The 17,643-nt window shown below is 39.1% G+C and overlaps 1 protein-coding gene across 2 annotated transcripts; it reads right to left on the minus strand.

Moving 5' to 3' along the window:
• Positions 1-1,254: 1,254 nt before the first annotated feature.
• On the minus strand, positions 1,255-17,608 carry LOC121417281 (protein XRP2-like). Of its 2 annotated transcripts, none has more exons than XM_041610926.1 (9): positions 17,465-17,608; positions 15,416-15,533; positions 12,928-13,019; positions 11,627-11,799; positions 10,490-10,593; positions 9,058-9,186; positions 7,208-7,285; positions 4,429-4,531; positions 1,255-2,700 (listed from the first exon to the last, which is right to left on the minus strand). In XM_041610926.1, exons 1-9 carry the CDS (start codon positions 17,533-17,535, stop codon positions 2,531-2,533), a joined length of 1,038 nt encoding a protein of 345 aa, XP_041466860.1. In that variant the 5' UTR covers positions 17,536-17,608; the 3' UTR covers positions 1,255-2,530. The 2 variants fall into 2 exon arrangements, with proteins under 2 accessions (XP_041466860.1, XP_041466859.1); XM_041610925.1 differs by having other exon boundaries at positions 15,416-15,560.
• Positions 17,609-17,643: the final 35 nt, after the last annotated feature.

A 17,643-nucleotide genomic window follows, 5' to 3' on the forward strand; every position in this document is an offset into this window, starting at 1 on the left:
CCAAAATGAAATATTACATCATTAATAAGTAAACCAAGGTGATAGCATTTGAAAATATGTTACAATCGAAAGATAAGCAAAATTATTGAATTCTTCAAGGGGAATTTCACCCTCACAATAAGTTTGTTTTTATAATAAAAAAAGAAAATTCGAGAAAAATCTGTGAAGGTTTGAAGGAAATACGTCAAAGAATAGTAACTTTATAGATTGCTAAGTTTGGATTTTGTGATGCTAGTCAAGCAGCTCTTCCATTTCTGTGTTCCAATATTAATGTAATAATTCTATTTTATATGATATATGGTGGAGTTGTTCGCAAATGACGTCACAAATTAGGCTTTCTAAATTTGTAACTGTCATTCTTCATGGATTTTCATTAAAACTTCAATATTTTTCTCCATTTTATCTGCTTCCCCTTTAATAAATTATATAAGCATGTACACATAGCACAGATTATTGAGAGAAAATTCAAGGTCTTATTTTGGTGGAATACTGATTAATAATTTAATGGGTGGTCGTGATCAAGTTGATGATGATGGTGGTGGTGTTGATGATGATGAATTTTGGTGATCATGATAATGATGATGATGAGTTTTGGTGGTGGAGGTGATGATGACGACTGTGATGATGAAGATGGTTGTAATAAATTAATAATACAAAGCTGATAAAAAGAATAAAGCCAAAAGGGAGGGATTAAATAAAACTTGTGAACTGTTCTTCCTCGCAGGACAAAATTATACATTCAATCAGATACATAAGCACATTCATCAAATATAACATACACTCAATTAACATCATCTATTCTTAAAATACACAAACATACAATGAATACAGATTAATGTCAAGGTACACACAAAATCTATGAGTTAACACAGTATACACACAATACAAATATACACATTCAAGTAGTATTCATAAATTAATTATATATAAAAAAGATAGTTTCTCCAAAAATGCTTCTAACACTTGTCTCTTTACACAACAACATACTTCTGTTATTAACAGGAAAACAGAATTCATGATACAATTAGCACTTTTTTCAGTGCTATTTTTTAAGAGAAGGTAGTATGTTACACTTTCTAAGACAAGGTAGTATGTTACATTCCATGCCTCTAAATGTTTGGTTTTTTTTTTGCAATTTGTCCAAATTAAAAGCTGAGAGGAAAACATAACATTCCCCCCAAAAAAACATTTTCTTGGACAAAAAGGGTAACATATAAACATTGCTGAGAAACTAATAAACATGTAACAAACATGAAGCATATTTTCCAAGCCAATAATCGCTTCAGTAAAATTTGCACCATTCACACATTTGTACAAAAATCGCAGCCAATGGCATGTGTAGGGTGGGGGTATTTTCATTGTCAAAATCAATATTAAGACAAGTTCACGGATGTAGCCAATGACGATTGCTTACGCAAATCATGTACTCACACTTTAATTATATGCACCCACACGACGCTGCATTGTTCGTTGCAGCACTGTGCACTTTTTGCTGCACCACTTCACTTCTGCGGCAGAAGACTGAGATGCCAGTGACATCATGTTCTCTCACAAAAAAAGGCTATGGCAAGGATTTTGAGGCAGTTACTCAGCCCCGCAATTATACTGGCAAGGCTAATGTGATTTCGCGATAGAAAACAAACGTCGCCTCTTCGTCTGCGCAATCGATGTGAGGAAATGTGGAGAGATTAACAAATTCCTTCCTGCAGATTCAAAATGCTGAACCAATTTATAAACCAAATGATGCACAGATTGAAATTGAAAGGTAATGAGCTGATGCAGGCATCTCGGTTATTACAAATGAATATTTGGCGCAAGTGCCTCATGCTTCTCACACATAATAAAACTCTTGATGTGCTGCATGGCCACTCACACTCTCTCATACCTGTGCATTATTTGTATCTATCAAACCACTAAATGAAAAGCCCATAAATACTTTAAATCATCACACAAGCATTTTAAAATCTAACAGCTCAATCTTATCAATCAAATAATTATGATTTTGCAACTAAATTTGCATCAAACACTATTATAAATATACATTCAATAAAGACGTTTTTGTCACAATCGGCCGCGCAATCCTGTAGGCACCATCATACATACATGTACGATTGGTGTCACACAAGGAAATTTTCATCAAATCCACATTACTGACGTGAGAAGTCACCTATGCATCCCCCTACAGACAGTGAGATGGGCCTTGAATACAAGATATTCTTATCAAGTACTGCAATTTTCTTTGAATGAGTCACAAACCCTTTCAAATATTAAAATAAGCAAAGTGCATGCCAATATTGCCATGCAAGGCCTCCTTACTCAAAACACAGCAGGCGGGACTACACAAGCCCCCCACGACTTGCATGAATCCACCCCATATGGGACTACACAGCCCCTTCCTACTTACACAATCCACTCTATATGGGACTACATGGGGCAGCCCAACACCCAACACAAGTCACTGCACGTGGGACTTAAATCAATGAAATCTAAGATGACAGCCTCTATCAACAATCAATCAATGGCTTCCAGCTCACATGGTCATCTGGGAATCAATGAAATTGACCCAGTTGTCGTGATCGCGGGAAGCCGCTTCCTGATCTGCGGATAGGTATACGACGCAGTCTCCTGCAACCTGCTCTATGATGCTCCGGCATTTGTTTATCGTGTCCGTGCCATTGACTTCAAGTGATGTGACAAGGCCTACACGAGGAGGGAGAAATATACGGAAGGAATGTTGAAGGAGAAAAATTAATATTTTCTTCACAATGGTTGTTTCCTACAACCAGTGGCAGATCCAGGGGGGGGGGGCACAGCTGGCCCTTGCCCCCCTCCCTCCCCTTCAAGAGCCATAATCAAAATTTGTAATGTAAATATACCGTTTTTACTGAAGTTTGCCCCCCCCCCACTTTTCTTTTTAAGTGAGGACCTTATTTGGGTGTCAAATTTTTGGCTGACGAAATGACCTCCAATTTTAGGTGATTTTTTTTTGCTTGTCAAATTTCCATTGGGAAAATGTGCTTCCCCCTTTTGGAAAATCCTGGACTTCTGCAAAATGACAATTTTGATACAACTTGGTGGCAATTTCGGGGGCAGGGGGAATTATGGGGTGTTTTGAGTTCTAAGTGAATCACCCTGTGCCATTATACACTTTTCTTCAAGGCTGTTTTGTAGTGATGTTTTATATATTGAATAAAAAAACGTACAACAAAGTCTGGTCACTCCACTAGTATGATATCGTTGCAATATGTGTAGATGCAGCTAAATTTATTATTTGCTAATCGCAGATACTCCGCTAGACCCCTGGGCTCACAGCATCAACTAAGGGCTAGAAGCGAATAATGCAATACTTGTATAAACAAGCATGATGGCCAGAATGCAACGATATTGTAACACTCCGGAATGATAAAATATAATTGAGAAGTCTTGCATGGTAGTTTACTTCCATAGTCCCACTTGATGATAATATTATTTTTTTTTAGGATGTAGTTCTTAAACTGGTTACTTTTTGTCAGTCTGTGAATTTTTAATGAATTTCTTTATTCCGAGGGTCGACCAATCTGCAGGACATTGCACCGTTGGTTGGTTGGTTTGACTAGACCCTGGTGACCTCTCTCACTATCTGTGACCAGCCACTCCAAAACCAACTTTAAGTCCCCAGGGAGAGTTCTCTGTAAAAAGCCCAAATAGTAATTTGGTCTTCAAAATGAAGACATTATAAATATTGCTTATCTGAGAGAGTAATTCCATCTTCTTCACAATAAAGGACAAGGTATAATAGTTTCTTTGACACTGTTTTTCCCTGACTTGTTGGAAGTTCACCAAGGCTGCACTGTGTGTACATCTCATGCTTGAGTGAATCCTTGGTTTCCCTTATTTCTTTCATATTTTTTTAAAATCTCATCTTAATGTTTCATGATTAAATTTGATATTTGTATGTTTTTACATGCATATATTATCGAAAAATGTGAGCACTTTCACTCTCCCTCAAGACGAAACCGAAACTCAACCCCAAACTTCAATCTCTTAGTTTTCTCCTTTATATTTTTTAAAGCTCTCACCAAATTTCTTCTACATTCAATCAAGTACATGTACTTAAGTGGGCTACTGCTGATCAATTTTGACAATATACCATTTTAAAGCTAAGCAGAGCTGCCAACCTGAACAAGAACTTTTCAGTATTTTTAAAGCTGAAAATCAGTATTTTCAAAGAAATACCATAGGACAACACATAAAACTGAAACTTGAGAAATCATTTTTTCGCATGAAACCATCAGTATTCTTCTCATTTTTCAGTACTAAATACTGAAAATCCATACTACTTGGCAGCTTTGGCTTAGGATGCGCTATGTCAGCTCAATGAAATCTCAAAATTCATTTTTGGCGACTTATTCTTGGTTTTGTGGTGTCTGGTCACATTTATTTGATTACCTTTCTTCGTAGCTTCCTTATGCACAGGGTTTCCCCCGAACATCCTCGTCACATCCTGCTCATTCAATTTTGTTTGTCTTGTGTTCAGCAGCACACAGTCACTCTAACAATAGAGAACAGACAGAGGAAAAACAAATCTTGTAACAAAACGAGTTGTAACACGGGTGTGAGTGGTCACAAATAAAAATACCTGAAAAAAAGCTGAAGAGTGTTGAAAAAGTCTGAAATAGAAAGAGCTCCCATACTTTTTTGTACAGAGGAATAAGCTGAAATTAAGCTGAAAATCAAAACAAAAAAATTGTGAAATCAGATAAAAATCTGAACTCTCACACCCCTGTTATAATCAGACCTGCCAACATTTTACAACCAAAAAAGTATTCTTATAAGGAAAAAAAAAGTTCTAAAAATTTGTCTTAACGTAACGATCGCCAGCCTGTTGTAGTGAGATCGGCGGAAAAAATGTGAAATTACTCTACTTGAGAACTTGATAATTCACCCTTTTAAGCATGTGCTCGTAGGGAAGAATTTACTTGTTCTTTTCATGCAACGAGTTACCGGCCCGACAGCGATTTTTACCAGTTTGGGACTGTCAGACCGGCACTAGCATCACGGGCTATGTATAAATAAATACTCCATGATCAGAAATTAAAAAAGTATCGGTGTATTTATAGCAAAAAAGAGGAACAAATACTCAAAAAAGGGAACGGTTGGCATGTCTGTTATAATGCAGGGTTCGCACAGAATTTTGAAAACAGAATTCCACAACTCTTCCATGACTAAATTGCTGCTTTCCATGACTTCCCGTGACGTCCCAGGAGTTATGTATAATTTGAGATGTCACCAAACTGGGAAAAAAGGAAATCATGAACACCAATTATAATAGCAGAGTATGATCACAGAGTACGAGAGATGCGAGACACGACAAACTGGAAAGCTGCCACAGCTGAGAGGTAAATGCAATTCCATGACTTTTCATAATTTTTCCAAATTCCCTGACTTTTCACTGACTTTCCATTACCACAAAATTTTCCAGGATTTCCCATGACTGTGGGAGCCTCTTTCATGATAAAAATAATAATATGGACATTTGTAATGCGCCGGGTATCCATCATGGAAAGATGGTAATGGCACAGAAAACAGGAGAAAATCAATGGAAATTGGAAAGAATTATATTTACTTGAAAGCTTGCATAAATAACCAGGTTTCTCATGATTTTTTAAGGTGGTAATACAAAAAATAGCATATTTCGTTTTGCAGTTTACTCCACGGGAATGGCCCAGCATACTAAATTGATTGATCCCCATGAATTATGAGATTGCGGTACAGCAGTTATGGGAGATAAAAGGGAACAAACAGTGTCGAATGGGGGAGGTCATAAAGATCAAGATTGCACAGTTATTAACACTGAATTTTCCACCTATCATTCCCTTTCAACTCACAACAAGCTTACAAATCTATAAATCTGTCAAATGGAGGTCAGTACAATTTCTTCTTTCAACTGAGATAGGGTGGTCAAAGGGGGGGGGGGGGAGGCTGAGGGGGTTCTTTAAGACTTTAATTTGCAGTAAGATATCATGCTAAATTACAACTATAATTGACTTGTCAAATCTCCCAGCGTTAAAGATCAGTCTAATGACGACACATTTACTTTTTCTTTTACCGTAAGTAACGGTGTATTAACCGCACCTTTTTCTCGGCGGGATAGAAGCAAAAGTCGGGGGTGCGGTTTATACACGGTGACGGGTCCGAGCCAGCCCGCCGTAACCCCTCCCGTACATGTACGATGTCTGCCAGTTCACAACACATCGAGTGGCCGGGCGTAGCCGCCCAGGCAATGTCGTTTAGAGGGGTATGAGCCGCGGGTAATGGGAAGCGAACGATCTTAATTAAATGTTGTCCATAACAAACGCACCCACCTTCATGACACTAATTTTGACTTTATTCTCGATTCAAAGTAGTGAAGTTCCCTGGCTAATTTAAAAGAGACGCCAAGCATACTTGGTAATATTTTTGTCACCGATGAGCGAGAGTTGAGTGAGCTTGCTTAATTAGAGATTGCGTTGGAATGTGGTTATAGTGCGACTTAAGCTGGCGCTATTCAAAGTCCCGTTTCGCGCCAGCTTTTTTTTTGCCTTCCTGTTTGCTTTTCATAAGATACCATGTAAACCACGCACGAGAGAGACGGCACGAAGCCGTAAAAAACAACTGGACAAAATGTCAATTTCTTTGTTTCTTGAACCTTCCTGTAATCCTGTATCCAAAATTCATGCTTAGACATCAAATTTCTGAAAGTGATTGTGAGGTTGTGATGCAAGAAATGTGAATGTTTCTTCCTCCTACGTTGGGAAAGACACAGATCATAAGTTGATGTAGTGGCATGACTGGTACTGTATCGTAGTTTGCAATGTAATGGCAGTGCTGTGTGTGTGCGTGTACACTGTGACTGTGAGGTGAGTGAGTGTGTAAGTTGCCAATATTGGCGGGACCGTTCTTTCTTTCTAACATTTGTAGATGAATTGATCAAGAACAGCAGATTTCCGCATACCGGTAATCTCTTTGGATACTTTGAAATCTTAAAAACTTAGATTTTGTTTCTTCGTACCTGAAATATACAAATGTAAGATTTTTTTTTTTTTTTTTTAGTCCAAAGTTGGGGGTGCGGTTAATACACGGGTGCGGTTAATACACCGTTACTTACGGTAACTGATATTGACCAAGTATGGAAGGGGGAGGGGCTGGGCAAGAGGAATAGCTGAAATGAACTTTGTATTTGACTTACAGATTTGTGAACCTCTCTTATGATGGCTCTAATCCTTTCGTCAGAATGCTCGTTCCTAAACACCAACATCAGACACGTCTGTATCAAAGAATACATGAAAATAAAAACATTAGGTTCTTGACATACATCACACAGTCAATAAATGAAAGTTTCAAATGCATTTGAAATTTAGGATAACTAGCATTAAATGATATTTGATGAATAATAATTTAATAACTAGAGATGCTCGGCGGGTCGCACAGCCGAGCACATGTATCCCCCAACCTATCGAGTCATCCGTAATTGCAATATATAGAACTCACACAGAAATTTGACAATAAATACAATTATCATGGCAACAATAACCCTAGCATGCAGGTCCCCCAAGCCCATCTATCATCCAAGTTTGGTTGAAAAGTGACTAAAGGTTGCGGAGAAACCTTAACCTGAAAATGACCTTTGACCTTACCATGTGACCTACGACTGCAGCATTACATGCAGGTCCCCCAAGTCCATCTACCACCCAAGTTTGGTTGAAAAGTGATTTACGGTTGCAGAGTTATGTGTCATAAGGTTTGTGACGGACAGACGGATGACATTTGGATCCCTAAGTCTCGCCTTCACCTCTGGTGGGCGAGACAAAAACTATTGTTTCCATGAAGAAAAGAATGAAGAAGAAATGCAGCTGGTAGAGTGCTCACAAGGACATCTGTTTATTTTCACAAAAACTCTTGTTACCATAGCAAGGATTACTCCGCCCACACCAAAATCAATAGGCGGCTTCGCTATACCATACTCAACCGTTATGCCAAATTTGAAATTGATCGGAGAAGAAATGCAGCTGATAGAGCACTCACAAGGAAATCTCTGCGGCAACACATACATTTTTTTAGAGCGCAGAAACTATTCCCCAAAGTATATATTCCACTGTGCTTTATGGGACTCCTAAAAATGCTTGTTATGAGATGTTTTGAGCTTTGATTTAAAGTTTGCAGATGGTGTTTTCCTAACTTCCAGGGGCGAGATATTCCAGAGTTTGAAGGATGGGATCTGTAAAAGCAGAGGATCCGTTGAACTATGGAAATTGCGACCATGATTACTGGTTTTATACCTAAATAATTCTGTAATCTAGCCAGGAGCTTGATCAAGAACTGCTTTGTATACAATAAGCAAGACTTTGAATGCTATTCTCTATTCTATGTATGTGTAATCAAAATTCATTCATAAAATGCATTGATTAGTTTTTGACATCTTACTAGAAACCGCCTAAGCAATTCAGAGGTTATCTGTGATTTTTTTTAAAAGAATAGATGTATATGTCGTACAACAGAAACTGTCGGAGGCTCAAGCAACCCCCCCCATTCCCCAAACAAAAATAATGACAATAAAGATCAGGAAGATGCTAAAAATAAGCAAAAAAAATAGAGTAAGATCTAAAGATAAATGAAAGTAGTTGCAGAAAACACTGATTACATGAGAAAGTGTGTGAAACCAAGCTTAATTGTCACTATATCATCGAGGATCTAAATCTGGTACAGTTACATAAACTGAACTTTGTGAAATCTTGAAATCTATGCTGAAAAATGTTCACACTGAAGATCACCAACACAGATAAGCGCACGTGGGACAGTGTATTGTTATTGCTATGAATGTCGACCCAACGCTTGACCCGAATCCCATGCATATTTGCTTACTTCTCAGCAATTACACAATTTCTTCCAGAATCCTTTGGCACATATTTTTTATTTATACAAACAGACACTTTGGTGGTCATTTCATTGGATTCTGTACAAACTCATTTTGAAATCTTTACCACCACTGGAATTTATCTTTAAGCCCAGTTTATGGTAGTGATTGAAATACATATTTACCAGATCTCCCACACGTCTTCTTGTTCCGTGTGTAATGGGGACAACGCTCTTCTCAGGGTCTAACGATGCTCCCACGGCAACTAGTTCTTCGGACTTGGGTAACGGTAAGAACTCCTCCACATTCAAATCCTGTGAAAATGAATATAATGATAATAATAATTCATAATTATGAATATTTAGAGGTACTAAACAATCAGTACCATAACATGTGCAATACATGACATAATAATAATAATATCTGGATTTATAAAGCACTTTTTGCCACAGGATACAAAGTGCTGCTATTATTACCCCGGCTTTAGCTCGAACTAAAAGCCGGGGTGAACAACTTGTGAACAACTCTCCCCATTACTTTAGTATATATTTCACTTAAATTGCCTCTTTTATCACATCTATCAGTAGATCATGTGTTCTTTCTATAGGAGGGCATGTAATACAGATGTTTAAAGAATGCATCATGGATAAAGAGTTTGCATCACCATAAGAAAAAGCAGAAAGAAACATTCTAAGGTTATTTCATAGTCCATCAAAGGGAAAGTTGTTCATATGTGACATCACACATTCTTGTTGCATTGCCAACAGAGGATCTCCATAGCAGTGGTGATTGCCGTATTCAAATGCTCATAACTTTCTCATTATTTGTCCGATTTTTCTCAAACTTTCTTTGTTCTTACTTTTTTATTTTTCTGTTTCGACACAAGCCTTCTCATTCCAAAGGTTTCATTCCCCCTTAATTAAAAATAAATTATTGCCAATTTGAAGATTAATCCTGAACACATCATCAACATCGATAAGCTGGATGGAGCTCGTTGTGCACTGCCGCACACACGACCTCGGGGCAGAGGAAAAAGTACGCAATTAACAGCACATGGGGCTGTACCAACGCGTAAAGTACTCCACGTGCGATGCATGCACATGCAATAGAAAAAAAAGTGTGTAACTTTCTGCTCGCACTTGACCTTTTGGGGCACTATTTTTGTTCCCAAATGAGTGCATTGTAGCTATATCCACCTATTGATATCAATGGATCACATAGGACTTTGGGGGAGGGTTTCATGAAAGGACGTTTTATCCGACAAGTGAAGGGTAAATTGTGATTTTTTTACCCGACTGCTATTAAGGAAGCATGAATGCTTGTAAGAAAGCAGGAAGAGGAGCGACGGTTTTAAGGTCCTCTCCGAGGGATGTGGCAATAAGGATTAATGCCTTACCAAAGGGCACTAGCGCACCAAGCGCGAATCGATCCCGGGTCACCCGAATCCGAAACCCCGCTCTACCAACTGAGCTGTCGCATCTCCCCAAGTCCCATTTTGTCCGACAGTTACCATAGTAACGGTGCTTCTTAGCCAACCAACATCAAGGAAAGTTGTCAGACCTGACAACTTGTCGGACAAAACGTTGATGAAACGTTCCCCAGATGTGTCAGGCTTACCTCTGGCAAGAGGGACCAGTTTTCTTCCCCAGGGACTGGTGTATAATCATGTATATTACTCCATGTGTTACTGAAAGCCTTCAGTCCAGCAGCCTTGAATTGGTCTAAGAAAGGAGAACAGTCAAGTATTTAGAGACAGTGATTTTATATTGAAAAAAAAATGCCATTTGTTTCCGAAAACATGTTATTCTGTTAAACTTGATCTACGTGTCAAATAGAATTTCTGTTTTTTCAAAGAAAATACTCACAGCATGAAAAACATGGATTCTTTCATGCAAAGATAAATTCACTGAAAGTCAGAAATCAAATGGATATTCTCTTTTGATTTACCAGTAAACAGAATATCAAAGTTCGAATTCAGTATTTACATATAAAGCATTACACAAAGCTCTGCCAAATTCGTTATGCCCTGCCATCACTGATTCCACCATACCAAGTTATTTTTAGTCAAGTTTCTTGTTTTTATTGACAAATTAAACAACTGTCAGGTGTAATTTCAATGGAATACATGCAACTATTCACAATTTGTAACTGCAAAATATATTATAAATATTTGTTATGAAGAGCAAGATTGAAAACCGTGCCATTGCATGCCAGTTGTGGTAACGATCTCAAAATGACTTTTTACAGAATCCAATACAATGACCACCCAAGTGTCTGTTTGTAGGAATGAAAAATATGTGCCAAAGGATTCTGGAAGAAATTGTGTAATTGCTGCGAAATAAGCACGGATTCGGGCACTTCCGTCAGGTCTTTATTCCAGCAATAACATACACTGTCCCACGTGTGCCTATCTGTGTTGGCGATGTGCCTATCTGTGTTGGCGATCTTCAGTTTGATCGTTTTTCAGCTTAGATGTTATGATTTCACAAATTTCAGTTTATGTAACTGTACCAGATCTAGATCTGCGATGATATAGAAATACTTAACCTTGGTTTTACAGACTTTCTCATGATATCAGTGTTTTACTGCAACTACTTTCATTTAGCTTTAACCTGTTGCTTTCATGCACTCGAATATTGATATTCACCATACCACAATACAATTAAGTTTTGAGACAATTTTTCACTAATGCAATTTTTTATTTGAACACTGGCCAACGCAGTAATCCATTTACATTTTGCTGCTACTACTCACCGTACAGCTCTGGGTAGTAGAACTGGAAGCAGCCAAACTTCATTTTTATTGACGACTCTATGATAGGCTTGGAATCGCAGTGCAAAAGCGTTTCTATTGATTTGCAATCTCTCGTCCTGAACTGCTGGCAGGCGATCACACATTTCATCGAGCTGCAGTTCCTCAGGAAAATACTGTTAATGAGAGGTAAGCCAGAAAACATGAGTGACAGATCATATGGATACTAATCATAAAAATAAAAAGAAATATTCTTCTTCTTCTCCTTGTCTTATCCCCTCCTCTTCTCCTCTTCCTCTCCCTCCCTTCTTCCTTCCTTTGTCCTTCATCCTCTTCTCCTTCCTCATCCTCTTTTTCTTTCTCCTCCTTCTTCTCCTCTTATTTTTTTGTTGGCCTCTTCCTCTTCTTCTCCTTCTCCTCCTCCTCCACTTCATTCTTCTTCCTAGTCTTCTTCCTCTTCCCCTTCTTCTCCTCCTCCTCCTTCACCATTTTGTTCTTTTCCTCTCCACCCTCCTCCTTCACCATTTTGTTCTTTTCCTCTCCACCCTCCTCCTTCTCCCCCTCCTTCTTCTCCCCCTACTTCTCCTTCTCTCCATCCTCCTCCTTCTCCCTTCCTTCTTCTCCCCTAGTTCTCCTTCTCCTCTCCATCCTCTTCTTTCTCCCCCTCCTTCTTCTCCTCCTCCCTTCTCTTCTGCCTCATCTTCTTCAGGGTGTGGTCGTTGCATACACCAATCAAATGTATGAAGTAATTGTACTCGAGGGAGGGAGGGAGGGAGAATTTCCTCCATGCAAGTTTGGGCTTATCCAGGGTGCTACATAAGCACTTGCCCGATTGCCCAGGGCAAGTAAAAGTTAAAGTCAAGCAAGTTTTTTTAAGTAAAGATCAAAACTACTTGCCCGAATTGGGCAAGCAAATTCTCACAGTAGAATGACCAAATTAGAGTCCATATATGATATTGACCCTAATTTTGGTCCTGGCAGGCAAAGATGAAAATGAAATGCAATGACAAGGTAGATCAGTTCATGTCAAAAGAGAGAAAAAGGTCACTGGTGTAAACCGCAAAACTTTCCTTTGAAGAGGTAAAACTTTTTTTTCAAGGAATTTTTGGGGCAAGTGAAATAGATTTTGGGAGAAGCATATTCCAATTTTTTAAAAATTTACTTGCCCAACCGGGCAAGTGCTTCTAAAAAGTTATGTAGCACCCTGTCAGGGTACAGGGTGTAGCCAGGGCGAGGGTAAAGGAGGGATATTAGTACAATCCATCATCATAGGTAGAGTTCAAAATCAAGTTTAAAATACAAACCTTCCTTTGTTTGGTCCTACAAATAGCCTGCAGTTCGTGCAATCATCCACGGTGATCGTTGCCATGTGATCAAACAGATATATGGTACAATCCTAAGACCAAAAAGAAAAAATATTATACGGTAAGAGTCATACCAGGGGGGGCACTTCCATTTATGAGTGGATACCATGCGTGACCATGGAGTCTCGAAAAAAACCAAAACAAGTATTTTCCATATTCTGAAAATGCACCCCTTAACAAGTATTGGCGTGTAAGACTCTACCCTTATAACAGGTATTGGAAACAAAACGAAATCCTTGGCAAGTATTCCTTGAATTGAACCCCTAAACAGGTACAGCTATATTTTAATTATGTCACAGCTAGATGTTGGTCGTCGGTTCAATCTCTACGTTTGGGCTTAGTACGGTCACACCTTGCACAAATCGGACTCTAAACACGTAGTATTGACTGTTTGGGCAAAAACGGGGGGGGGGGGGGCAGAAAGTACATCCTTATTTTAGTCTTTTTTATACCCTCGCAAATTTTTACCCTACGCACGTAGCTTTCCTAGCGAAATAGATGCCCTTTTTCATTATTGTAGTGTTTTTGACACCCTTATTACGGTACAAACGTAACGTGCCCTCTCTTGAAAAGGACATCCTTTTTACGTTTTTGGGGTAGCGCATGGTATCCACTCGTCAATGTAAGTGCCCCCCCCCCCCCAGTCATATGAGGATGAGTTGCCACTTTTGGTTAGTTTAATAACTCCGTCATGTAGAATTAATAAATATATTGCAAAGCAGGATTTCCATAGCTCTTTTTTTTTTGGGGGGGGAGCATTTTGGGGGACAAGATATTTTTTGCTATATATATTTTCATTGTAGATGTTTATTGGAGATGTTTACCAATGCAACATGTACCTCCAAGAGGGTAAATGAGCATTGTTTGAAAGAAATATAGAGATGGGATGATGATACATTCCCACACATTATTAGTCTTCTGTAAACCTAACCCTATGGGGTACAGTCTTCATTAAATGTACAAATGGCAAAATCCATATCATGCACCCTTAAAGGTCCAACTCTGAATGCAACAAGTTGCCAATTGAATCTCAGTGCAGTAGCATTGCAACAGCACTGCAGCGCATTGCATGTCATGTTGCTTCTTCTTTTGCATGTATGTTGTCTATGTAGCAGAAGCGCAGCAAATTGGCCATGACGTCATTGTTAGAAAACTAATCCGATCGGCTGAAATGAGCAAAGCAAAATCACAGAAAAATTGCGGATTTGTTATGCCAAATGTCTGAGATTTGGTCTGCGATCCTATTGCAACAAAGCAGCTTGCATTCGCAGCGCGTTGTAGGTTGGCGCTCAATTCTAAGATTTTTTTGCCATCGGATCTTGGAGCAATCGCGTTGCATTGTGTGCCCTGGAACTTACAGACTGTACTACACTCAAATACCAATGGGCAATTCCATAAAATGACCAACCATTTTTTTACGTCCGACCCCCATTTTTCTCAAGTATCACGTCACTTCATAAACTGACCAAGTCATTGTCCCTTGAGAACATCACAGACTGTCAAGAGAACAAGAAATCAGAGACAGAAAATTTCATGAAGGTCCCATGTAGAAGGGGTTGGACGTACATATTTTACAGAATTGTCCTAATGACACTTACCTCTAGGCCCGTTTTGAAAGTCCATTTTTGATGCACGTGTACACGGCGTGTTTTTCGGTCGTGTACACGTGTACACGTTGTAAACACTGTGAGAGCGAGTTCTGTTTTCATGTCGACACGGACCCGCATCAATATGTCAAAAAAAGGGGTCTATATAGCCTAAGTCACGGTTTTAAAGCTTACCTGAGAAGTTTGAAGTATCAATCCACAAAAATTGGTGCAAATAAAAAGTTTACTCGGCTTAGCAGCGCATTAAATTAATAAAGAATGCAAAAGAAAATCAGTGCAGGGCCCTAGCTATCGCCGACGCTCGGTGGATGCGCATTTTGTATACTGTACCGTACATGCATGCACAGATCGCTGCAGAATAAGTGTAACTGAAGTTATCGATTAATTTTCATTATTATGTTGCCAATTTGAAGAGCGTTTGTTTGTAGGCTTGTGTGCGAGCGTATAACACGTAAGTTGTAGCGATGATCGCTATCGCAATTTGTGATTCTCAAATTGACTCTGAGTGTGATTGAGCAACACTTTCGAGCTTTTGAGACCGGAGCAGACCCATTTCGTGCCGATTTCGTGGTACAAAAACGTGAGTCTCCAGAAAGAATGTGGATTAAATTGGCGATTTTGGAAGTGAACTCACTCTGGATTAATTGAAATATGTTGACATATTAGTAATTAAAACATGTGCAGTGTCTGAGAACTAAGATTTAATGTGAGGCTGTGAGCTTGTTTATGCAGATGCTACCGTGTACACGGTGATGGAATTTAGTACACGTGCACTGACTTGACCGTGCGTGTACACGTGTACCCGAAACGGGCCTACTTACCTCACAATTCTTGATGATGAATCGCTGGCCATTTATCTTCCCCGGAACCTTGCCGACCTCCTCGCCCTTCAGGTCAGCGAAGGTGAAGTCCTTGATGTCGAGCTTTTCTCTCTTTTCCCTGCAAAATAGAGGACAGGAGATACAACTGTAACAGCAGAGAAGGGCGGAAGCAACGCATGCGAATATGGATGTTTGAATATTGAATAAGGGAGAAAAAAATTGAATATACAGAACATGTATGATTGCAGAACAATGAGAAGATAGGGATATATGTAGAAATGGAGGGTTAGTAATTAATAGAGACAGAGAGGGAAAGAGAAACAAAGAGAGAAAGAAAATGGTGTGAGAGGAGAAGATATCAAGAGGAAGAGTAATCAAGAGACCGATAGAGATATTGAAAGATAGCAACAGAAACCATGATATTGTAAAGGAGAAAGAAAAAGAGGAAAATATAGATGAATTCAGGAATGATAGGGAAAACGGTGGGAAAGTCATTCAAGTGAAGAGGAAAAGAAAGAGAGAGTGAAATAAAGAAAAAAAATAGAAAAGAACCGAGAGAAGGGGAAGGTAAAGAATACATGGTGTTATTGTCAGAAATTAGAGAAAGAGAGAGAAAAGGAGAGCGAAGCAATATTATCAAAGTGGGAAGATAGGAAAAAACAGTGAGAATACATTTTAGTATATTGGTGCTATCTACATGTATATGTATCATCAATACATGCAGTACTTGGGTTCTCAAAAATTCACAATGGATGACAAAAAACAAGGCAAAAATGATGACATAAATGTGACCGAGACTTAAAAATCTTCAGAGATACACATGCCTAGTAAAATTTTTAGATCTCAGTATGGTGCAACAGTCATTAAAGTAAAAAAAAAAAAGATGTGGATCAAATAATAATGTGATACCAAGATACATGTACAGGAAATTCTTCCCTTTCTTTGCACTTTCAAACTTTCGTATGAAAGCGCTTTATAAATTATATTTATGAGTGCAGTACTCAACCCAGGTGAGGTGAATGGGTACCCGGTAGGAAGAAGTTCCTTGAATGCTTTGAGCAACTAGGTAGCCCAGCTAAAGCCGGGGTAGTAATAAAAGCAGGGGCCCCCTGGGAGAACAGTTTTCAGAACTGAAGTGGCTTCCCTGATGGGTAAATAAGCCTATACGGTACCTATATTATTATTATTATCCCTTCCTCTGTTTTCTTTCTATCTTTTCAATCTTTCTTTGTTTTTTCCCTCTCTTTTTTCATTTTCTTGTTACTGTAGAAATTTTCCTTTTTTCTTTGTCTAATTTCCTCTAAAAAATATTTTTCTCTATTTATTCTTCTTTTTTTCTTTCTTTTTTTCTCGAGTCCATCCATCCTATTCTTTCTTTTTGCCCTTTCTTTCCTTCATTATTTGTTTCTTTCTTTATTCTTTCTTCCTTCCATCCATCCTTTATTTACCCTAAGTTGTTTTTTACTTCTTTCAGCCTTTTCTCTTTTTTCTGTCTTTTGTTCTTTCTTTTTTTCCTCTTGGCGTTCAATCTATAATTTTACCTTTCCTTTTTTTTCTTTCACCACCAGTGGGGACAACCCCTTCCACACCACCCCCCCCCCCCCTCGGGCACTCTGCGCCCTCGCCTCGGGCTTTCACTTGGCCTCAGGTTCACCCCCTCGGCCTCGGCGTAAACTAGTCTAAGACTAAGTCTAAGTCTCTAGTCTCACTCCAAATCCAATCCTCATGATCCTCTTCTCAAATGTTGGCAGCCCTACCATTCTTCGTAATCGCCCCAATCGGCTTTGTGAAACAGTTGAGCGATATCTCGTTCTTACGAAGAGCAGTTCTCCCAAAAACCATTTCTTTTTCGTGAAAGTTGAAACAGGTCAGGGCCGGGCTACGCCCTGCCCCTGGCCCGTGGGCCTGGCCTGGGGCAGGCTGGGCCAGAGCAGTGCAGGGCCGCCAAGGCAAGGCAAGGATCTCTCTCATTTTCTCAGTCTCCGCCGGCTGCATCTGCTTGTAATGAGATATTCACCACGAAATCAACTCCATTCACATCAAACTCACCAACTAAATTGAGGGGCAGGTTCCTCTTGCTCAGCCAGTTTTCCATCACCACCAGAAAAACAACATCCCATGGTGAAATCAAGAGGTAATTTCTGTCAAAATTTGTCTCTTCGGACGGTAGGATGGGGGATAGTAGCGTCTCGTTGCAAGGTTGCAATTTGTTGGTCTATTCCATTATG

Source organism: Lytechinus variegatus, chromosome 6, assembly GCF_018143015.1.
Source record: "Lytechinus variegatus isolate NC3 chromosome 6, Lvar_3.0, whole genome shotgun sequence".
Lineage (NCBI taxonomy): Eukaryota > Metazoa > Echinodermata > Echinoidea > Temnopleuroida > Toxopneustidae > Lytechinus > Lytechinus variegatus.

Coding starts and splice junctions, on each gene's coding strand:
- LOC121417281 (XM_041610925.1), bottom strand. CDS start 17,535: ATGGGATGTTGTTTTTCTGGTGGTGATGGAAAACTGGCTGAGCAAGAG. Junction 11,800..12,927: donor GTAGGACCAAACAAAGGAAG/GTTTGTATTTTA, acceptor TCTCATTAACAG/TATTTTCCTGAGGAACTGCA. Junction 7,286..9,057: donor GAAGACGTGTGGGAGATCTG/GTAAATATGTAT, acceptor TCTTTGATACAG/ACGTGTCTGATGTTGGTGTT.